At 41.3% G+C, this 24064-nt stretch overlaps 1 protein-coding gene across 4 annotated transcripts in view; it reads left to right on the forward strand.

Annotated features, from left to right (window-relative positions):
• The first annotated feature begins 341 nt into the window (after window positions 1-341).
• The window catches only part of LOC122180201 (protein FAM53A), a 31411-nt gene continuing 7688 nt past the window's right edge, over window positions 342-24064 (forward strand). For 2 of the 4 annotated variants that reach the window (XM_042871736.1, XM_042871733.1), the window contains exons 1-2: window positions 342-403; window positions 19257-19511. In XM_042871736.1, the coding sequence (XP_042727670.1) occupies window positions 19434-19511 (78 nt within the window). In that variant the 5' untranslated portion in view covers window positions 342-403; window positions 19257-19433. Of the gene's footprint in view, window positions 450-534; window positions 557-19256; window positions 19512-24064 lie in introns of those variants that run through there. The other 2 variants (XM_042871734.1, XM_042871735.1) reach the window with 2 other exon arrangements.

Here is a 24064-nt window from a genome sequence, read left to right on the forward strand (position 1 = left end):
CCCCGCGTCCTCCTTGCGGCCCCATCCGGGAACGCGATGACGTCATCGGCCCCGGGCGAGGAGCACGACCCTCTCTCTGCACAAGCGCGCCTCCGTGCGCTCCCCAGGCTCGCCAATGAGAGCAGGCGGGCGCTACGCCTCCTGGGGACTGTAGTCTGCCGCGTCCCCCCCGACCCCACGGCTGTACGGCCCTGCGGGGCACGGGCCCGCCTCCAGCCTCTTGTGGGCGGGGCCAGCGCTCATCGCGGCCCAATAGCGGGGCGGGTGAAAGGTCGGCGGGCGGGTGCTACAACCAATGGGAGCGTGTGGGAGCCGGGCGGGGGCGGAGCCAGCTGTGTTTTGTTCAATTGCCATTGAGAAGCCTAGTCCATACGCGGAGGGGAGGCGGCCCGTGCGGGCTCAGGTACCGGCCGTTGGGTTCGGCGGCGGCGGGGAGGCCGCGGGCCCGGGTGAGAGGGCAGTGGGTAAACGGCGGTCCTCGGCGATAGCGATTGGGAGCTGCCGTGCGGTGGGAGCGGGGCGGGCGGTGAGGCTGAGGTTCCTTCGTGGAGCTGCGGTAACGGCTGTGTGTGTGCGGGGAGGGCACCCGGGGCTGCCCTTCCCTGCGGCGGCCTCCTGCGTGAGGACGCGTGTGGCGGTGGGGCTGCGGCTCGAGCTGAGCCTGGCTCCATTTTCCGCCGTTACAGGGAGAGTTGGGATGGCAGCAGCCCTGCTAAGAGCAGGAAAAAAAAAAATAAAGCAAACATACGTAATAACATTTTTTTTTTTTAAAAAAAAAAAAGCACCCTGAAATCCTCACGAAAATACTTCATTGGCGTTCGGAATCTCTACAAGGATTTGGCAGGCGCTTAAAATCATCAGGTCGCGGGCCGGGTATTTAGGAGCTCTCCAGGCCTTTGTGCAGGCGTGGGGCTGCTCCCTGGGGTTGCTTCCATCCCCAAGCAGCCTCGGGCAGCTCGGTTCCGAATGACGGCCTCAGCGTAACGGGCTGAAGCGTCAGACCCGCTCCTAAACGGGCTCTTTGTGCTGTGCCAGCTTTTCTCAGGGCTTTGTTCTGGTTGTTTGGCTTGCCAAACGCTCCTGCAGCCTGCACGCAGGATTCCATAAGAGTGGTTTCTGGGGATTTGAGGTAGCCCTCCGGGTTGGCATTGCGTCACTTCTCTCTTAGCAGACAGAATCACAGAATGGCCAGGGTTGGAAGGGATCTCAAGGATGATAAATCTCCAACCCCTCTGCCACATACAGGGCCATCAACCTCCACGTTTAATACTAGACCAGGCTGCCCAGGGCCCCATCCAATCTGGCCTTGAACACTTCTAGGTATGGGGCATTCCAGACAACTGGAAGTTGAGTGCCTTTCTCTTTAGGTGAGGCCCACGTCCTCCATAAGTGCTTAGAAAGTTCACGTGCTTTGTAGCAGTGCTGTTACGTAGGGGTAAGAGGCTGCTTTCAGCCCTGAGCTCAGGCCTGAGGCAGAGCTGAGCTCCGTTCTGCTTCGCTGTGCTTACATTAAATTTAGCTCCTGAGAACACTGGTTACAGCCCTTATGGTTACGCTGCCTCCGATTCATATCCTAACTGCTAGGAAATGTTTCCATCCAGGCCATTTTTGGCAAGAAGTAGAAGGTTTCTGCCTGCTGTGGTGAGCTGAAATATTTCTGGATAGGTTTTAATTGTGAATGGGCTGATTGCTTCGGGTCAGGCTTGGGGAATCTGGAGCACAATGTGTGCTGAATGGCAGAAACTTTTTAAGCAGAGCATGTGACTTGAGATCTGGCTTTATTGGAGGTACAATGAACGTGATATAAGAGCTTGTATCTTTACAATTATTGTGCTTCTGAAATGCCTGTGAGATGCACATTCTGAGGCAGAAAAACAATTTTTTTGGTAGCTAAAGCATGCATCCTGATCAGCTTTACATTAGGTGGTTTCCATGTGGTTAACGTGGAATTGCTAACTAAAAAGTATGTTTGCTACTCATTTATTTTGAATTTCTGAGAAATGCTATTAATGTCAGTATTCTTAATCATCCCTCATTTTAGTCAGTAGCAAGGCTCTTTGGCACATGGAAGTGCATGCTGGCTGTTAGATAGAAACTGAAAATGATCTATGAGATTCTTCCCTAATGATACTCTTCCAGGCCACCTTGTGCTGTGGCCATCTGCCTGTCCTCCAGCAGCCTGTATCTGCCGATGTGCAACTCACTGTTATTGTATCTTAACTTGAAAATTAAAATTAGTTAAGTGACTGTAAAGAAGTGTCTTAGATTGGGCATTGTAAATTTCAGTATTTCCTCTTGAAAGCTGTTTAATGCAGGGTACTGTGATTGGGAAGAATGAGGAGGCTGAAAGAAGAAATATCTTTATTTGCAACGTTTGTGTTAAAATCTTTAGAAGCTTAATGCGTGGCATAAAGCTGAATTTATGAAAATACACTGGGCTGAGAATTGGAAAGTTGAGCTTTCAGGTTACTTTAGTTTATTACATTTATTGTTTTATTTTAAAGTGGTATGTGGGGCTGATTCTTTCCTATAAGAATTCCTTGAAAGTCTGGTAACCATTATTGTGGCTCCCTTGTTTTAGTCCTGACCCCTTTTCCCTTCTCTCTCCTTTCTCCCCCTTCCTCTATTGCCTCCCCCAATCTGCATTCCTTTGTGCTAGCAGTGATGATGGCAGTTCTAGTCACCTCCTGTGGTTTGATAGATTATTCCCTTTAGAAACATGTGTACTTAAAACTTTCCAAACATGATTCTTTTTTTCTGCTCCCACACTTTTTTGATGATGGTTTTGAGTTTTGTTTGTAGAATTTGACCTTTCTGTTTTTGCTCTGAATTTGCATAAATAGCAGTGAGAAATCTTGTTAAACCTCTAATGGAAAGTATTAGTTCTTATATTGTTGTTTACGTTTCTTTTTGCATAGTTGGGAGGTGATAATATACACAGCAATTTTGCCTTTTGGCAGCACTGAGGCACTTCCCTGCAAGCATACAAGTCATTTTCTTTTAGCAGGAAACTTTGTTTGCTTGAAATTTTTATTTCTCTAAAGTAAATTTGGGCTATTTTTAAATTACTACATTTGTCATCTGTTGTTCGTGGGCTATGCAAGTGTAAAACCTAAAATCAAGAGAATTGTCAGAGAATTGTCAGCACTCTAATATTAATCTTCTCTACTGTTGTTTTTTTTTTTTCTTGAGTCAATCAGTTCATGCAAGTAATGTCATCAACAAGCTGGCAAGGAAGTCACAACTGTCAGTATTCTGTAGTGGGCAGAAATAACTTGTGAAGGCCGTGTTTCTGTGAATCGCTTGCTCGGGGTGAGGCAGCAGGCAGGGCTGTTGCTAAATACGTTATCTGGGTTATGGCTCTTGGTTTCCTGACAGCAGTATTCTTTCATGCAAGCAGCTGAAGATCTCGCTTTAGAATATACAGAAAGTTTCTTTACTGTATATAAAGAAGACTTACTGAATTGCAAAACCAGAATAATGCAGCTAGCTTTGCACTGCTTGTATTTGTGTTATGTTGTTGAAACCCTGTCCGTCACACGTGTAATGCTTACTGGTGCTAGTGGTAAGAGCAAGGGTTCTGATTACCTAATGTTAGCATCATTGCTCTGAATTTGGCATGGCAACGTTGGCTGAAGACCTGTGAAAATGAACCTCCAGTATTTAAGTGCAGGGAAGAATACTTGCCATGGTATGTCAGATTGCAGGCCCAGAGCTTTGGGGCACACAAAGAACCTCACCCAATGCCAGAGGTGGTGATTGCCCTTCGATGTGTGTGTGGGTACAGATAGAGCTAAGGGTGTGAAACCAAGCTGCCTTTTGCTAGAGCTGTCATTAGAAGTGTTTGCAGAACTGTCTCAGAACAGTCGGAAACGCATGTTGTTGCAGGAAAGGCATCTGAGATGGAAGAAAGCAGCTTTTGCTGAGCTTTAAAATTGGAACCCAGCTGGTTCGGGAAAGGGTTGGTGGAATGGCTGCAGCAGCAGCAGTATCTGCACCTTTACTTTTGTGCTGATGTCTGTGATTTGGGAAGACAGGACATGAGTTCCTCTTTCCTGAAGAAAACTTGTTTCTCCTTGTTAGCCCAGGCAGTTGGCTTGCTGCTACTTCTTAGTGCATTTAAAACTTACAGGTTTGTGGAACATCACAACTATAATTCAGAGATTTCTGTATTAATGCCAGAGTGAGTTAACTTCTTAAAACCAAACAAGAACCATTACATAATGGGACCTCATAGGACAGGGCTGTGACTCCTCTTCTACTGTCACCTTCCCTAGAGCCAAGAACAGGAATAATAGGAGCTTCTGTTGGTGCTATATTAACTTTAGGTCTCTAATTTGCATCTCAAATAACGTTGTGAACAGCTTTAATGCCTTTGAGGGGTTTGGGAGGTTTTTGAAATTTGTATGGTAAGTGTGCTTTTCAGTCTAATTGGGCAGCTCATATTATTATGTCATGTTTAATTCTTTTCTGTGCAGTTTGTGTTGAGGTAAATGGTACTATGTTCTTCCTTCACTTACTCTGCACCCATATTATGTCTTGCTATCTTGTTTGTGGCTTTACGTTTTGCAGTATTCCTGTTTTGCACTTCATGCAGTTACTAGTGGATACTTGGGTTCTTTATTCTACTTGTCAAAGCTTGCTCACAGGGCAAATTCTTGTCTGCTTCCTTTAACTCCCCCTACTTTCCCACTGACAGATGTATTCCTTTGAGGGTTCTGATTTGACCTCTTCTGATTTTAGAGGGGTGAAAACTTGAAGGAAGAAAAAAGAAGTTGTATGTCATTTGGATCTGTCGAACCCTGCTGCTTTTATCAACTTCCAGACTCCAGAAATCACATGCAGAATGTGAAAAAGCCTGGTGTGTTTGGAGTCTGCTGTGGTGTAGGATGTGAATCAAACATGGGATAGTGGAAATGTGTGTGGCCAAATGACTCTGGAACAGAACTTTTTTTTGCTAATTTTTCACAGTCTTAATAGCAGTGGCAAATAATTACTTGTTATGTCCTGCTTGGAATGGAGCACAGTGCTGCGTAAGCATGCCCTAAGACTACTGCTGTATCACAGCATCATTTGTTCCATGATATTTAGTGAGGAGGAGGAGAGAGGAGTAATGACAACAGCATTTGGTAAGTAGCTAATCAGTGAACTGGCTAAATGTGGTACATATTTCTTCTAGTGGGAAAGGAGAAAGGAATGAGTACCTAGAACCTCATATTTGCTTTTTTAAAATACAGTTTTAAAAAAGCTTTTACAGTTTTAAAAATTTGCTTTTTTAAAATACAGTTAGAAATAAAATGAAGTTGATGAATTTGAGGAGTGTGGGTAATTTAGGCTGAACTGAAGTGCTGTGGCTTGCTGTAAGGGCTTGGAAAGGTGAGATAACAACAGCAGAGCTCCTGGTTAGAAGAGAATATTTCTGTCACTGAAACCTGGGCATGAAGCTGAAGCTCAGGGCTGCTCACCTCTCTAGATGTCATTTTCCACTTGAACTTAGCTGGGTGTGTGCTTGTTTGCCATGTCTTCTTCCATCAACACTGCATCCTGACCAGGCTTGTTCACTTCAGTGTTTGAATAAGAAATCGCTGCGCTCTGGAGGTGAGACAGGATGCTTATTGCTCTTACTCCAGTTTTTGTTTTTGTTTTTGTTTTTTTTTTTTTTTGCAAATCTGTTCAGAATGATGACCTATAGATCAGAGTTGTATCTGGCAAGCCATTTATATTACCAGAACTATTACAGGGGAGGCAAAATACGTAGTGTTTTGTCCATTGTATGCTTAGGTGTCTCATTTGTGCTTAAGCTCTTAGTTCATTTTTCCCCAGTTTAATGACTTCAAAGTTTGCACTTTCTGTGTGAACATATAACTTATTTTGGGCACAGACTTCCTCGACTGGCTGTAGCTAATGCTGTCTGCTTTGGCTCCATATCTTCAAGGTTCTGTATCTGTCAGTTTTTATTTAGGAGTATTTGGTTTGCATGCAGTGTTTTCCTATAGCCAAGCCTAAGGCTATAACTGCAGTAAAAGGTGTGTGCATGTGCTCTTGTGACACCAGAGTGAAAGCCATTACATCATTGGAATGGTGCTTCTTGGTTATTAGAAGGCATCTGATTCTGGAATTTGTTGGTCAGCAGAAGGATACCAACAGCATACAACAGTGCTGCTGAAATTCTTATATTGCTGTGAGATATAATTGGACTTGATTTATTTCTGCATGAGCAAAATATGAGGCAGGTATGAGTTTTCTGTTGTCATACACCAAAGGCATCTGGGCAAGCAAACATTAAGCTAGAAATTGTGAAGTTGTTTTCTGAAAAATGAAAAGACTGACTTCTAGCTCATGCAGAATAAAAATATCTGATTGGATGATGGGCAACGACACTACAGTAACTTCAAATTGAGATAGCCCCCCAAAATGGCTGGAAAGGATGTGGGCTGGTTGTAAGCCTCATGGCCAGCTGTACTGTGCATCTAATGTGATTCATAAGAAGTTTGACTAGCTCTGCTTTTCCCCAGTTCAGCATTTTGCTTGTCCTTGGCATTAAAACTCATTTTGAATACAGAGCTAGACATGTTCCTTTCTGCAGTGCAAGCTTACTGTCTAATCCCGTGGGCACGAGGGACATCTATTCTTATCCCTGTAGTAATCTTTCAGAAAATATTTGAACTGGTTTTTTGTCATCTTCATGTTTTCTCATGTCTTGTCTCTCCACGTCTTCCCTGCCCCTCCCCAACAGCCCTGTGATGATTTTGGACTATATAAAGCCAGTGTATTTGTATCTTCATGGGAAGTCGTGTTTTCTGCTCTAATTGTTCTTTTTATTTTTTATAATCCCGAAGTTAGCTTGCATGGATCTTCAGGTGTGGTGCTTGAAGCCTTTGTATTCTAGCTGACTTTCCTGTGCTGATCGGGTGAAGGCTGTTTTTGTGTGTTCTTGTTTGTGCATCTCCAAACATTTGACTTGTCCACAAGGGTTCAACCCTTGTTTCAAGGTCAGCTTGTTGCTCCACTGCAGCCAGCAGCTTTCTGTTGAGGCCCTCACCTTGCTGTTTCCTTGGTTAATGCTGCCCAAGCACACCTTTCACGGTTGAATTGTATCTGATATCATTCAGAACAGTTTTGCAGCATGCCAAAGTTGTGCAGTTTTGTTTTGCATTTTTCTACTTCTCTGCTATTTCTCCCATCATTTGTTACTGACAATTTAATTGGCGAATTGAACTGGATTCCTGCTTGGTGTATTCTCCTGTGTGCCACTGATAGCTGCTCTCTGGGTATGGTTATCCAACAAGAACTGCTCTTGCTGTAGAGCCTTTACTTGCTTGCCACCATCAGAAGTCATTGACCTTGATTGTGTGACCTCAGTGGCTTCTCTCCTGTCCCCAAACCCTGTTATCTCCTTGTTATCTTTTAATGTTTAAAACTGAGATTTGGGGCATCAATAACATGAATCTGACTCTTTTTGATGTTGAAGGGAAACTTCTGGAACTCATGTCCAAAACTTTTAAGTGGTGTGTTGCTGCCTGGGCTCCAACCTGTCACGTAACAGCCTGGTGAAATACTAACTAAATTAACATAAGAAATCTTGAACTTTCTAGCAAAGAGTTTCTGCAAGCCCTGTCTCTGTTAGAATTGTTTGACAGAGTTCTGGAAATACTTTTCATTGTTGTTCTTCCAGCCTCTGCTCCTGTAAACTTTTATCTCCACTTTCCAGCAATTTCCTCAGTTTTACTCTAATCATTGCACTGCGCACGATCTACACAAATCTAGCAGTTGCTCCTCATCACCCAGATGCAGTCAAGTGCAGTTTTAATGCTGTTGGCTACAATGTGTAATTTCTTGTAACCATTTGTTTCCACTGTGTGCTCCAAGGGGACAGGCATCTACCCTTGGCAATCATGCTGCAGTCTTAAATTCAGTAGAGGCTTAGAAAATGTGGTAATCCTCTTCTAAAAACATTTAATGTTGGTCTGTAGAATCCTGAGAGCACTTTAGTGGTTACTTCTGATCTCCAGTGTGTTGCCAAACGTAAGGGTGATGGGTGATGAAATGTATATTGAAGAATCACAGGGGCTGGAAGGGACTTCAGAAGATCAAGTCCCACCCTCTGCTAACGCAGGCTCCCTACAGTAGGTTGCACAGGTAGATGTCCAGATCTAGAAATAGATCAAATGGCACTTTTCTGTCATAGTAAGACGTACATAATACTTCAGTTGCTCTTGGATTGAAAATGAGATTGAATTTAATGTACCTTGCTTGTCAAAGTCTTTATTAAATAAGACTGTATTAAATAAATTGGATTAATTGAGAAGCTTCAAAGCAGCATTTCAAATAAACTTAATTGAAAATAATATATGACTAATGATCTTGACTGCCCTAAGAACAGTGCTTCCAGCAGGACTGCGGAGCTAGTGAGAGAAGGTGGGGAGCTTGAACCTTCCTTTCCCTGCTCCCCATTTCTTGCTTGAGCAGGATCAAATAACGCAGAACCAGTTTCTAAGTTTTAAACTTGGTGAACTGTTAAACAGAACCCAACTGAAGCAAATGCTTTTTGCACCTGCTGTTGTCAGAAGCTTGTTTATCACTGAAGTTCTCTTTGGGTTCAGGTGCTGAGCCATTGACTTCCCTTGAATGCAGTGGTTGGGTGTTTCAGAACTTCAGCAGGAAACATATTATTGCTCTTTACAGGCTATGTTTAACCTTTGCTGGAGTGAAGATGCCAGAATCTCAGATGTAATCTCAGAGGCTTATTTTGGAGTGTTTAGATAAAGCACACTATTATTGGCATTGAAAGATTTCATTTGAAATCTTTCTCTTGAAGGGCTGAGAGTTTTCAAGTGAAGAGCTGAAAGGACAAGCTTGCATCTCTCTTTCTGTTGACATTATCTGATTAAAATCTTTATTGTTTTGTCCTTCAACTTGGTTACCAGGAGCTGATCTTGTCAGAACGCAGTCATCTGTAAGCATACACCCCCACGTGGGGGGGGGGGGGGCACACAGGTTTCTCGTCTAAGCATTCATGGTCCTGTGCTCTCTTGCACTATTTTTGTCTGCAGGTGTATGTGCTTGACCTCCTAGTCAAGCAATTTACCTGCCATCATTTGAAGCCCCAGCCTTACGTTCTGATCAGTAAAGATTTAAAACAAAAAACTTCCTCCGTCCCAACTTTCAGTTCTTGTCAGGCGTTCTTGGGGCACAGGTAGAACTGCACTGACACACAGTCTGTGATACGTGTGTGCTGGTTGGCACCTAGTGTCCACTTGCTTCCCATCCAGCAGAATGGTTTTGCGTTAAGGTTACGTACCCTATACTGGGCGAGAGTAAATATGGCTTGGAGTCCTGGTGACTTCAATAATCCACTTCGGCAAATGAATCTCTCCAAAGACCTTTCTTGTAGATTTAGTGACTCGTTCATTAAACATCTGATAGGGTTGTGGTAGTGCACACTGAAAATGCTGAGATTTTCTTTCAAGCTGAAGATCCATTTTCAGCATTCAAAAGCAAGGAACACCAATGTAATTTGGGGGAGTTCATCTTAAACTGTTTTTTCCTGGTTTAGCATAGTCATCTTCTCTTGTGGTGTAACTTCTGCTGCCATGTGAGATTTCCATTAGTTGTAATTGTTACAAAAACTTTTCCTAAATGCCTGTTGCAGTTGTGTACCCACCTTACTTTGTGTCTTGAGTTCTTTAAGAGAGCATTTCCTGATTAAGCTGTTTAGTATATGCTGAATGCTCAGGCAAGCAAAGTAGTTGCATGCTTCTGGAATGATTTAGTGAACTAGGAGAACCTAAGCTGTGTATCTCAAAGGAATTTATTGAAGTAGCTGAATAAGTCTGGTGAGAGGAATGCCCCTGATGACACATGGAGCAACATCTGAGTTGAATGTTGAAAGTCCACACGATATCAGTGTATGTACTGCTGTCCTCTTTATTTCTTTTTCCATTGCTATAGGGAACTTCAGTTACGGTCCACTCATACTTTGAGAATTGGTGGATTGTTTCTGTGGGTTCCTGTATGGTAGAGCAGTATATGTGTAGTGTGGACCTGTTCAGAAATTTTTGACATTTGAAAACCTACGGGGGTGTGCGAAACAGAACTTGGAAGCCAGCAAACAGCAGTTCAGAAGAGTAAGGAGCACCAGTGACAGCTTCAAGCTAGTATTTGGTTTTGGTATTTGTAATTCAATGTATGCAATTGTAATGCAATGTTATTAAAAAAAAATTATGCTACTTCAAAGCTGTGTGGCCTGTAGACTTCTGAATTCTAATGGAAGAGGTAGCTGGATTGGTGTTAGGAAACTTGAATGCTGCCTCCTGAAGTCCTGGAGGTGTTGTCTCCTGCCAGAGAGATTGAAGTTTCTTGGGTAGGAAATTGCATATGGTCAGCCATGATTGCGAACGATCTTAGGGCTGTGAAAGGGTATTTGTTTTGTCTGTTACATACGATATCTTGTATCTGCTCGATGCCCTTCTGTGCTTTTTCAAGATATGATATAGCAGAAAGCTTGGACTACTGCATGCGAGTCTGAAGAGGACTTCATTGCATAGTTCTACCTGTAACTTTCTTTTCTGAAGTTTTTGGGTTTTATATAGGAATACCCAAACAATGAAGTGGCTAAAATAAGGGTATACTCACTTGCTCATTTGATACAATTACAAAATGATCTTCTGGAGAGTTACAATTTTTAGATAGAGGTAGAAACTTTCCTAAATTGGGTGCAGCTCTGTGTGTCCTGAGGGAAATGCTGCTCTCAATATGGAGAATTAGGGCAGTAAGGCTGGGGGAGTGTACTTGGTGTTATTACAAGCACTGCGATGCATGGATATTTACAGAACACTGCTAAGCTCTTGAGTTCTAAATTTAGCGGTGTCTTTAATTCACCAGCTGTACTATTTATTGAAAAAATATTTGGTCTGCCATAGGTTCCTTGTTTTTAACATCCATGCCTATACACAGCCTAATGTTTGGGAGACTTCCCTGTGTGCAGATTATACAGCTCGTTAGGTCTCTGAAATGCCACGAAGTAGCATCTTAACACAAATGCTTTTCACCTGGCTTGAAGCCTAAAGCTTGAACATTCACACTAGGGATCATAAAAACAAATTTACTAGTTAGGCTTTTTGTTCTAAGTGAGCCAGTCAGATGTCTGAAACTCTTCAGAATGAACCTGAAGGCAAATAGGAGGAGGCTTAATAGCTGCATTTGGGGAACGAGGTGTATAGGGGGAATTTGTATAATCTCTTAACACTGGGCCCATAGGGTTTGGCAACGCAACAGCACTGCTACTGGTTTCAGCCTTTCACAGGGGTAGGGGTGTGTGTTAGTGACAGTGTTCACTGCACATATAAGTTAGGGGTCAGTGCTATGTGTCTTTCAGACCTGATTATTTTTAAAGCTCGTGTCTGTGTGGCTTCTTATTTTAAGTGCAGTCACTAAGGGAAAGTGCTATTGCTTATATTCAGTTTTTCCCCTGCCTTTTCTTTAATTGGAGTGAGGCAAATATCCCAGTAATAGAGCCAGTTCATCTTTGTACATTTTACAGACTTAAAGTAATATCTTGTGAGTGTTGTATAAAGTGAATCATTTGCTTTAGTTTTAGGTTGGTGGTACACATGTTTCTCCATAAGCAAATATTCCCTGTATAAGTTACTTCGCAGTGAATGTGAATTTTGTATCTCAGTATGTGGAGAGGGAAAGTAAGTCTTCAGTCTGTCAGTGATGTCATAGACTACAAGTAGAAGTAATACTCTCGAGTGATGATTGCCTGCTAGATTTTGGTCTGAACTATTTAAATGGGCCAGAGTACCTAATCTTAAGCTAGCACTGTCTTGAAATAGAGCGTTAGCACACTTTGTTTATGAGTATAGCTAAAGCATGGAGTTTGTGTGTAAAAGCCTCAGTAGAACAGACTTGTGTTCCTCAACTCTGTACAGGAGCATTTCTGCACTTTCTGCAATCACGCTGAGAAGAAGGAGGAAAAAATCAGGTTCCCACATTGTGGGGAGGTGACTGATCATAGAGTTAGCTATCTGCACTAGTCTGAGCATAGTAGATATTTATATCCTTTGGCAAAATTAATGAAATCCTTACCTGTGATTGAAGTAGTGATGGATTATTTTAGGAAGGAGCACTGATAACAAAAGTATCCTGATACAGGATGAGACACAAGACACAGATCATCTGTGTCAGACAGGAGAACAGATACTTCAGAAGATGCAGGATGACATGTCCGTGATGTGAATGCTAACTTTTCATCAAGTCTGAAAGATGGGTTGAGACTTCATAGTGATGAAAGCTGGCTATAATAAAAGCTTTAACCTTTGGCATTGGGTTGAGCTCTTCACTTTAAATTTCTGTGGTGATACATTACCTATTTGGGTATGACCTGGAAAATGTCTCATGAGCTTATTCCACCGCTGCTTCCATTGTTTCAAGAAATGTTATTTCATAACACCCCTTATGTTCACCCTTCCTTCTGCTTTTTGGAAGGAGATTTTCTTCCTGATTTTAAAAATGAACCCAAACCACCTGAGAGATTAAGGGTAGTATTTCTTACAACAGTTAATTCCGTAAAAGATTAAAATCTTCCATTTTTCTAAATTCAGATTTTATGAAAACAGGTTTAGGTTTCTGCTCTGTATGTGTTCTTCAGCCAAGCTGGGTGGATTCTGCATATGAAGGAGAACCTCTATGCTGAAGTATCACCTTTAAGTTCTTTCCAGCACATCATCTGGCTGTGAATTTTGCAAACTGGAAACCACCGACTTCAGCCAGGATATTCTTTTTAGTTTAATTCTGGTTCTTCTGCTTGCAGCTTCCATCTCACATGGGAGGCTTTGAACAAGGTCTGTTTCTTCAATCAGAAAACGGAGTACTTCTTGTTCCCTTTGAGTTCAGAGGATTTGCCAAAGCATGTTGCATTTTAAGGAATAGTCCAAAGTGTTTGATGGTTCAGACTTTGCTCCTTTTTTGCAGGAGCTTCTGCATCTGAAGTGTAGGGGTTAGAGTATAAAGGAATGTATAGGATGCTATCTTTGTTAACAGTTTATATTTTGTCAGAGCTGTCTCAGTGACCAGATGGTGCTGGAATAGTGATGTGTTAGGGTCAAAATGTAGGGAAATTCAGGGCTCCATTGACATTTCTCTGCATTTGAGGCGTGTGGATCTTCTATTTGTTCTCTTCTATCGCTGGAGGCGATAACAACCCAAATCTTTTTTTTTTTTCTTTTCCACTTAGAGTGGTGAAATATAGTCCTATTTGCATGGTAGGTGAGGTATGTTCTTCTGTGGACTGTTTTGAGCTCTTTATATTGCTTACGCTTCCTGAATCAGTGGAATATCTGAGAAACTTGATTCTAGTGTCCATCAGTTAATATGAAAGATGCCTTCCAGCATTTTTCTTGTCTCTTTTTCTTGCAATTTTCTGCTGGAGTTGTGGCAACCATAATCCAGGCTAGAACACCTCATAATGTTGAGGCTTTCTTCTAATAAAAACTGGCTTATGAAAGAATTGTATGGAGAAAGCTGAGAGAGTCTGTAGCTCAAGAAATACCTTTCCAGTCTTTAAAACTCTCTCAACTGCAGATGTTGAAGCTAGTTTCTCTGGCTTCATTTTTGGTAGGGAAGGTTTTGTTAAGCCTTGCCTTTTGTGTTGCATCTCTTTAGGGAGAAGAACTACTCTTTAAAGCTGTGAAACTGGTTATTAACCATACTTTCTTAACCCTGTTTGGATTAGCAACTTTGTCATTGTAATACAGTATATTTTTCTGAATGCAGAGAACCTTAGAAAACAGCACAACAAGTTACTAGGTAAGTACAAGGAGAGGGCTCCCACAGTGTGACACGCGGGTCTGTCTACTTCTGATACCTGTCTCGTGAAACACTGGTGAATAGTTCTGTAGTGGCAAAGAACTTCATAATTAATGCTTCGATTTAGGCTTGATGTGGAATTTTGGAATGTTTCAAAATAACTGCTCTGGAGATTAGTGCTGAAAAGCACTGAAAGTTCAAATTTTCTTAAAATGCATGCTGTTGATAACCTTTCTGGGCTAAAAGTTGGTAATAATAGTCTTATGTTGCAAGGAATGCTTAGCCTCCCTGTGAACTTCTTAGCACTGTGGTAAATAGTGTTCTATTTCCATGTTCTCTTTCCATTTGGAAGCTGGACTTGTGTGTTGTGAGAAACTGGATATTATGTCGTTTCTTTCAGATGTCATAAAGTATTAGTTTAGAAGTTTAAAAAACAAAACAAAAAAAAAAAACAACTAAAAGACCGTGCCTGGTCTTCTAGTTGTGCTTGAAGCAAGGCTTGGAATGGACAATGCTTTGTTAAAACTTAATTGGTTTTGCATGGTGTTTCAGTTTTGAAATGCTTCCTGGTTGCTGCGGGAAGTGCCAGGAGGCAAAAATCACAGCTTCTTTCATCTGAAGTCTAGTAGCAAAATCACCTAGATCTGGAGTTAGTATTGCTGGGGTGATTAGCTGCTTTGGCTTGCTGAAGCAGAGATAATATTTTAAAGGACCTACTTATCCGAATTGGAATTTTGACTCTAGCTAATCCTTTTCTTCTGCTGGGAGCTGGCTAAGTATGTCTTTGTGGGATTGTTGGTAATAAGGGCTCCATGTAGTTAGCTGAGCAAAGAGTAGGAAATAGTATGAAAGAGGAAAGAGAACAACTTTGAATCTTCTCAGTGGGCAATATTAGTCCCATAGGTAGAACTGTGGAATTGCAATCATCAGAAACACCTGCATTAGTGTTATGGGCAAATAATCTAAAATCTTGTGATCTCTTCTTCTTTATCCAAGATGGAACTTCAGGGACAGAGGAGAAATTGTTAGAAGTGTTTCAAACAAATGTAAATTTTCCCAGCAAGAGAACTGTTGCTGGAACACTGTGTCCTGCAGGATGCAGAGTAGTAGGAGTGTGTTGGAAATGAATTTGGCTGCTTTACTCTCTAGGATCCAAGAAGAGATTTTTGAATTGGCTTTATATTCTTCATCAAGACTTTTCATCGCTTTGAAAGCAGGTTGTCAAATGAGATGAGCCTCTGGCATCCGCTGCCTGGGGAGGAGGATCCATATTTTTAGTAGTCTTCTCAAAAAAGACCTCAATGACATCACTGAGAAGATGCAGAATTTGTGACATGAGCACTTCTCCACTCATAGTTTTGGCAGAGGTGCTAACAGACATTACTACTTGTGGCTAAAATTCTTAAGAAATAAGAATTTTCATTAGTCTTAATATACAAATACTGTAGTGAAACCTCTTTCTTTAGTACTGTAGAAGTAGAACTACAAACCTATACTCAAATTTCAGGATATTTGTTGTACAACAGAAGTTTAAATTTGGAAATGATGGTGAGACTGATATCCATCACAGCGCATTCTCCATCAGTGAGGAATGTTAGCTTTGGCTTGCTGTTGCGTTTGGAGTTCCTTGGAGGTTTTTTTGTATCCCACTTAAGTTATTCCTTTTCATTAGTCTGTCTTTCAGCAATAAAAATAGCTTCTTTACCCCCCACCTCCTAGTTTAAGGAGATCATAGCAAGATTAAGTGTCTCCCAGCACAAAGACTTTAACATCTTTTGTTATGCGTGTTTATCTTGGATGCCTCAGCTTTCTCACTTGGACCTTATCAGGCTTCATAAAGGATGGAGTGCTAAGGGAAAGATGGCCCTAATCTTTTAGGACCTCACCAAACTTGGATCTCCAAGAGATATTGTTTTCTTCAGGTTTGGAGATCTCAGCAGCTGAGCAAGGCAAGTTCAGACAGACTGTGGAGCCTTCGTGACAGCAAAGATGTGTATCTTTGGGATATGCTTGTGGCTTGCATAGGGCATGTGGTTGCAGCAGTAGTCAGAACTTAGTGGCACGAAGAGCCCTACTGTGAGGCTGCTGAAATCATGCAAATGCAGCAGAATCCATCCTAACAAGGATGGCCAAAGGGTTCCTGTGACTGAAAATCCAATTAGTTTGAAGCACCAAGCAGTAAGAGGGGCATTCAGCTTGATGAGAGTGAAGAGTGATTGGAAGAGAAAGTCACTTGCCTTGAAACAACTCTAGAAAGAAGGTATTAGGAAGAAGTACATAGACTTTAACATTTATATGGGTACCTTAAGCACATACTGCAGCAGAGGATCGTGAAGCAAATGAAGACTACAAAAAAAAGTGAAAATATCATGGAGAGTTTTTGTAACCTGTGAAACTTCCTTTTAGGTGACATTGAGAGACAAGATCTCGTAAGACTTAAAAAATTCTGTAGTATGGACATATTGGTGAAGTCTTAAAGTGACAACTGCACAGAGAAGCTGGAGTGACTCTTAGAAACCTCCCATTTTCTAATGGCCAGTGTGAATTAGGAAAGACGAGAGAAGTAATTCCTTGCAGAGCATGAGTAGCTCAGCTCATGGCAGCTGGGACTTCTGTCACTGAGTGAAGGTGCTGAGATGCAGGGCTGATTTCAGCTGGCTGTGTGCTGCTGGATTTTAGTAGCATAGGAGTATGGATTGGAGAAGAGGAGCTAGGCATGTTCAGGCCTTGCTTTGGAACGGGGTGGGGGATCTAATTCCTAATTAGAGGAGAATCTACGTGGCAGATTGTCAGAGTGGATTACTTCTGGGTGAGGCTGGTCTGTGATGTGAGGTAAAGTTTGCTGAAAGAGGATGAGGGAATTCCCTCCCAAAGCATCCTTCTGGTCTGAACTAAAACTCATTCTTCATGCTTGGTTCTAAGAAATGGAATTTGCTGATGTGGAGAGCAGCAGAGCTTTTTTGATGTCTCATCTGAAAAAAATAAACTGCTAATAGCTGAATTGGCAACATGAGAAACACTCTCTTGGAATTTCCACTTTGCTTGTGGTACCAGATAGATTTGAGTTGCACGTGATTAGAGACTGCTTAAATGGTTGTAACTGAAGTATTACTTTCAACTTCAGGTAAGGTTTAAATGGATGATTGTTGTGTGGTTCAGTTTGATTGTGAAAGTGCTGTGCCTCCCCATTATCCTCTCGTGTACCTGAATGTATTGGTCCATTAACTAAAAACGAATGCCTTTCTAGTTTCTTCTTTGTGCTAGGCGCACTTAAAATTTTCCATTGAAGCATTTGAAGATTAGAAGACTAAGCAAAATACGAATACATTCTATAGCTAAATGATTACAGATTAGAACCTTGCAGCTCATCTTTTTTTTTTTTCCCCCATAACCTTATTGGATTTGTTTTCTTCTATTTGTGGGAGGAAAAAAAAACCAAAAACTCAAAAGCCTTAAGCTTAGTAATTAAGCACCTGCTGAACTTTTCAGCTGTTTCTTAATAGTAGCCTCTTAGCTGCAGAAATCTTAATCCTCAAAATAATCTGAAAGTCTTTGTGCTGGTTAGTAGGTCCTTTGTTTTCATAATGTTTTTAGGCAGAGTATGGATGACTTACACCATCCAGTCAGTTTTTTTTACTTGTGTTCTGGTTTTCTAGATCTAGTTCCAACTTTGCCAGGGCTAGAAGGGATGTAGATGTCCCTTTACATTACAGTACACTTGAGCATGCTACTTCACATAATACTCAGTTCACATTTGCCCTTAAACTTGCTCACTATTTCATGAATCACTCTTTCCATGGCAGATGCTTACTTTGGAAAGGGTTTCTGTAACCTTTACCAGTGAACATATGAACTTGAACACTATTGATATTTGACTTGGTGTGATTTCAGAACAAGAAATGGTAAATATTTCAAATCTTTGGGTGCTTTCCTGGAAGATAGGGCACACAGTAAAATGTCTCCACATATCCAGATGCCTGTGTAACACTATATATTGATGTAAGCATTGCCTTGTTGCAAATAAAACTAGATAGGAGGATGGAGATGAAGGGATGGTCAGAAGCTAGGGTTTTTGGCACCTCTCAGCCTAATTAGGAGCCTGGCAAAACGGGTGTCTGTGAAGGTGACATAGTGCATGACCAGCATATGAAATCATATTTGAGCTAACAAATAGGTAACAGGTTTCAAAGGTAACTGCACAAGGCAATTAATACCTTAAAGTTTTAAGTGGGTTTAACTTTAGTCACGGACTCAAGTGACTTTTCTCTTGCTACTACTGCTAACTTAAACAGCTGATAAGAACATTGTGGAAAGGATGGAGTATTTCACGCAAACAAATTTTCGGTGGTTTTTCTGCCACTTGTTTTCACCATGAATTTTAAAATCTAGCAAATGAAAATAAAATTCTGGTATATAAGTTGGCTGTGTTCTTTCCTCAAGTTTTTTGTTTGTTTGTTTTGCTTTGTTTGAATTTGGTAGTGCTTATGTCTTGACTTTAATTTTTAATTCTGTGAAGGGTAGCTACAGTCGTGGAATATATACTCAGCGCTTCTCAGTTATAAAAGCAAGAGTGTGGTTAGTGCACCCAGTAGTGGATCATCAGCAGGAGTTTAGTAAGGATGTTTTGATTAAGCCAGTAAGGCAGAGTTACTGAAAGAAGTTCCATGGAAGTAGTATGGAGAAACTGTGATTGCTGTTGATGCAAACTTGCTTTTGAAAATTGGAAGCTGATTTGAGAATCATGTTGAACCTAAATGACTTTGTGATAGAAGAAGGAAAATAAATACATTTTTCTCTGCGAATTGTTGAGGAGTTAGGTGAAATTAAGGAAGAAGAAAGTGACTTGCTGTGGTATAAGCAACAAGCTTATACCACAAGTGTTGGAAAGACAGTGAGGAATGAACTGTAGCAGTTAAAGCTTACTGATGGGAAGAAAGCTAGAGATCCTATGATTCTACACTTAGGAGAGGAGGCAGAGAGCAAATCTGCCCTTGATCCAAATGATTGCTCACAGAATACAAACGTCTAAGCTTTTGTCAGTGATGTTTTTACATGTATGGTTATCTCCTGCTTACCAGGTTAAGATCTGATGTTTGCTGACAGACAGCAATTACATAGCCTTCAAAAGAAAAACAACAAAAACCACAGGAATGCATTAAAAGTAGCTGAGGGTTTGGAAAGTGGTTAGTGCTCTCCACTGGTCCACTCTTCTTTTAAGAAGGGTTTAGCGATGAAACAAAATGGTGTAACTGTTGCTGAACATACAGGAGTATGGCATGTAGCTGCATGTTTCATAGGCTGTTGTAGTACACCTGGATACATTTTCAGTGTAGCAGTTTAAATGCAGGACGTGCTCACATCTTCCTGGTCCAAACAAGTCATGTTGTGACAATTCTAATTATGATGTATGCAATAATGTTTCTGACTTCTTCCTTTTTCTGTCTCAGTTTTACAGAAAAGCAGACATGAAACGCTGACAGCATTTGGAAATAAACTTTGGCAGTAAGATGGAAGCATAAATCTCAAGACTTTAAACCAAAACAGAAATGGCTTGTGATTGTTGAAACAAGACACCTGAGAGCCTCCAACACTTCTGTGTGAGCAGTAGAAAAGGAACAACTACAATGGTAACACTAATAACAGAAAAGCTGCAGAACCAGAGCTTGGATGATCTGACGTGTAAAACGTACAATATTAATCTGGTAAGGATATATCAAAACTGTGTAAATATGAAAATACCTTGTAATCAAAAGCAACGCAAAACCATGTTCAAGAGTGTAGGCCAGCCAGACTGCCTTGTCATGTGGATTGAGGTTCTAAGGGGGAAAGCATTGCGAATTTTGTGTGGTTGATTTAAGAAGATAATTTCTTATTGCAATTATCGTTTAACCTCTGTTTTCACTTAAATAGTTGAAAGCCTATATACTAATGACAGAAAAAGAACTATCAAGGCTTCTTAGTATTCTTTTTTTCTCCAACAAAATCTCAGATACTGGTATCTGAAACTTTCTTTGCTTTGTATGTGCTAGATATCTGACTGCTGTTTAGTTATAAATATCAGTAGCCACTTGTTGGTAGCTGTCAGCATGAGGAAAAGAAGATAACCATCTACTGAACTGAAAGTAAGATTCCTGATCATTGGCTTGTTGATCTATGTCAGTAGATCCTTGCTTTATCAATGTGTCAGGTGTCTGGTGTGCTTGGAAAAGCTCTGTAATATTTAGTGTTTATTTCTGTTTATTGCCTGTGGGCAATTCAGGTATGATATTCAGACTAAGGAATCTATTATCTTCACATCTGATTTGTGAGATTAGATTCACTTTACTCCAGAGAGAGTTAAAGAAAAGGGGTCTCATGTTAATCTCCTGTTGATCTTGGGTGCCCACCTGATACATACTGTGCTTTAATGCAAAGCAGTATAGCACTGCAGCAGCTTTGTTTCATTGACTTTAATTGCAATTCTACAGATGAAATTCTAGGGTACTAATGGAGCAGGGGGTGGGAGGGGAAATTAATGACTAAATGTCAAAGTACTGTTAAACTCTGCTTCTGTTATTTAATTATTAAGTAATGCAAGCATTGAACCTGAGGCATGTTCAGTTACTTTTAGCAGTAAGACTTCTTCCTGCGTTGTAACCTGTACTTCAGTAACAGAACAGCTTCCTTATATACTTCACAAGTACGAACCTGGTCAGTCACAGACAGTGGAGCTTGTGCATAAATACCTCTAATTCTTATATGTGAAGTGCTTTACTCCTCCACATTTCTTTGCAATCACAGGTGTTTTACACACATGCAACCTGATAAAAAAGATACCTAGTAGTATGCACTATTTTTAATATTTATTTTTTAAACTTGAACAGCCCCCTTTAGAGGTCTTCTAATAATTTGCATGGTTTTGAATCCCCACCTGAAATATGTGCAGTTCTTGAAAGGCGTATGTAAAATGTGGGAAACAGGATATCTCAAAATAGAAATACTTAGTTTGCATTTATTTCAGCTAGCATGTTGAAGCACTTGGGATGGGCATTTTGTAGGGGAATCTGCTTTCATCATGAAGTGGCAATCTTGTGTCACTTCTAGTTAAACTGCAGGCCTAGATGTGGGAAAATGATGACCTGCAGTTAATAGTAAGATAATAAGACCTGGATAGGCTGGAGAGCTGGGCAGAAAAAAACCGGATGAGGTTTAACAAAAGCAAGTGTAGAGTCTTGCATCTGGGGAGGAATAATTCCATGCACCAGTACAGGTTGGGGGATGACCTGCTGGAGGGGAGCTCTGCAGAAAGGGACCTGGGTGTCCTGGTGGACGACAGGTTGGCCATGAGCCAGCAGTGTGCCCTTGTGGCCAAAAAGGCCAATGGCTTACTGGGGTGCATTAAAAAGAGCGTAGCCAGCAGGTCAAAGGAGGTGATCCTCCCCCTCTACTCTGCCCTGGTAAGGCCTCATCTGGAGTACTGCGTCCAGTTCTGGGCTCCCCAGTACAAAAAAGACAGGGATCTCTTGGAAAGAGTCCAGCGGAGGGCCACGAAGATGGTGAAGGGCCTGGAGCATCTCCCCTATGAGGAAAGGCTGAGTGAACTGGGTCTGTTCAGCCTTGAGAAAAAGGAGACTGAGAGGGGACCTGATCCAGGTCTATAAATACCTAAGGTGTGGGGGGCAGAATGGCGAGGCCGGACTCTTTTCAGTGGTGAGTGGAGACAGGACAAGGGGAAACGGCTGGAAACTGCAGCATAGGAAGTTCTGCACAAACATGTGCAAGAACTTCTTTACAGTGAGGTGACGGAGCACTGGAACAGGCTGCCCAGGGAGGTGGTGGAGTCTCCTTCTCTGGAGATGTTCAAGACCTGCCTGGATGCCTACCTGTGCGACCTATTGTAGGGAACCTGCTTTGGCAGGGGGGTTGGACTCGATGGTCTCTGGAGGTCCCTTCCAACCCCTACAATTCTGTGATTCTGTGATTCTGTAATAGTAGTGCTGCTAAAATGTAGTGGGCAGCTTATAATTCGTAGTTTGAGCCACTTAAATTTGCAGAACTTTAGGAATTGAGACCTCCTTTTACTGGTGGTCACTGTAGCTTTTGGACCATGGACTTGTTAGAGCAGAGGAGGATGTACTGCTATTTTTACACTGCGTGGACTTTATGCAAGAATACTTTCACAATGTGATTCCACCACTCTCCTGTTGTTTTCTTATTTTACTTATCTGTCTTTAAAATGAAACAAGGAGAAGAATTACTGGTGTGAAAATAAAAATGACAAACAATGTCCTGTCGGGGCATAGATCTCCTTCCTTCCTCCCCCCTTTGAACCATCAAGTAATTGGTTATGTAAATGTTCTACTCCTTGAAGGAAGATGGGTTCTGAGGTCAGGGATAAGTTCTGTCTATGGACAGTGACAGCTTGAAGTGTGGAAATGATGGGGTGAGGTGTAGAAATGAAGAATAAGCAAGTGGGAAGAAAGGTACAAACTAGCTTGCTCCGTCCCTTAAAAGGATTCACAGAATCAGTGATGGCTTCCTGAATAAAATTTCAATCTAATAATGGTCAGAGTACACTTTTTCACTTTCAAGGGTTTAAAATTTTAGTAAGGAAGAAGAGTGATTCAACTCCCTCCACCATAACTCAACTGTAGCATATTTTGTAGACTTTTTGGTAAGTTCATTTTAATGTTCTGTTTTCAAATTGCTGTTGTTAATAGCAGAAACAGTTCTTAAATAGTCTTGCCTGCACTTTCCTTCACGTGTGCTGGCAGAAGTTTGTGGGACCATGCAGTGAATCATCTCATGAGCTGACAGGATCACAGCTAACCTCTCTTGCCTGGATTAATGTTGTCTTATCGGTTTCATGATCCTGCTCACAGTGCATCTGCATAATTGCATGTCTTGGCATAAGTAGATAAACCAACATTTCCTCTTTTCCCTAGCTATTTTATGCTGACCCTGAAGTGAAGTCTAGATGTGAACTTTGGGAGCCTGCTAGGATTTCTTCAAGCATTTAGCTTCTAGTAGTCTCAGAGACCTTTAAATACCCCCCAGAAGACTTCAGGCTTTTTCAATCATAAACATAGGAGTGTAGAAGCTGTTCAGGAAGTTTGTCCTGTTTAAGTTTTCCTAAGCAAAGCAATGTTTGCTGGCCTCTGAGTTGGATTACAATTCCATAAAAGTACAAGTTTGAGTTGGTCAGTGTAGTCAACAGGAAAATATATTTTATAAAACACCTGCTTAATTGTTGAACCCATGTAGCAGTGTGGAATATGCTTTTTAAAAAGCTCTCTTAATTTCCTTTATTCAAGCTTTTCAATTACTTTTTTTTTTCCTATAGATATTAAGAGTGATTTTCTTACCATTTTGCTTTTACTTCTTTGTTTCTGGAGGAATTACTTCATTCGTGGGTAGTTTTTTGAGCAGTTTCTAGATTTTTGTGGGTAGCTGATCAGAATTTGTTACAGTTTGAGCGGTTAGAACTATGAATTGTTTTTTTTTTTTTTTTTCTCCACAATATGAAGAACATGAAAATGATTCTGTAGAGAGTTAATATCAAGAAAGAGCCATTAGAACTACTTTGACTTGGGTGGAAGTGAGCAGTGTGTTTTGGAGGAAGGGGGTTGTTTCATTTGAACATGTTCTTATTCATCCTCATCAGAGTGACTTCTCAGGCTCTGGCATGGCTCTCTTCCCATATATTTTTGAGGGAAGAAAAAGGTACTGTTACAGATGAATTTTCATTATGAGTTAAGACTTTGTGAGAGAATAATTCTCTTCTAGTTGTATAAAATATTTTACTAGCTCATGCAGAGAATAAAAACTTGCCTTTCCCAGGTATCTACCAGCCTGAAGAACAAAACCACATGTATTCAGCTAGCAGGGAAAAAGGAAAAGTCATACAGATCATACGTTAGGGCTGTAAAAGAAAAAGGAATGGCTCTTTGAAAGCAGTTTGTAGAATTGCAGAATGGCCTTGGTTGGAAGGGACCTCAAGGATCATGAATCTCCAACGCCCCCCACCATAGACTGGGCCACCAACCTCCCCATTTAATACCAGACCAGGCTGCCAGGGCCCCATCCAACCTGGCCTTGAACGCCTCCAGGGATGGGGCGTCCACAGCCTCTCTGGGCAGCTGTTGCAGCACCTCACCACTCTCATAGTAAAGAACGTTTACCTTATGGCTACCATTCTATATAAAGATAACATATACAGGATATAATGTACTTCTTCATTAGTGTAACCTGTACAATGACAAATTATATTTCTTTG

This window comes from Lagopus leucura, unplaced genomic scaffold, assembly GCF_019238085.1.
Source record: "Lagopus leucura isolate 7727_CA_CO unplaced genomic scaffold, USGS_WTPT01 Super-Scaffold_100004, whole genome shotgun sequence".
NCBI lineage: Eukaryota > Metazoa > Chordata > Aves > Galliformes > Phasianidae > Lagopus > Lagopus leucura.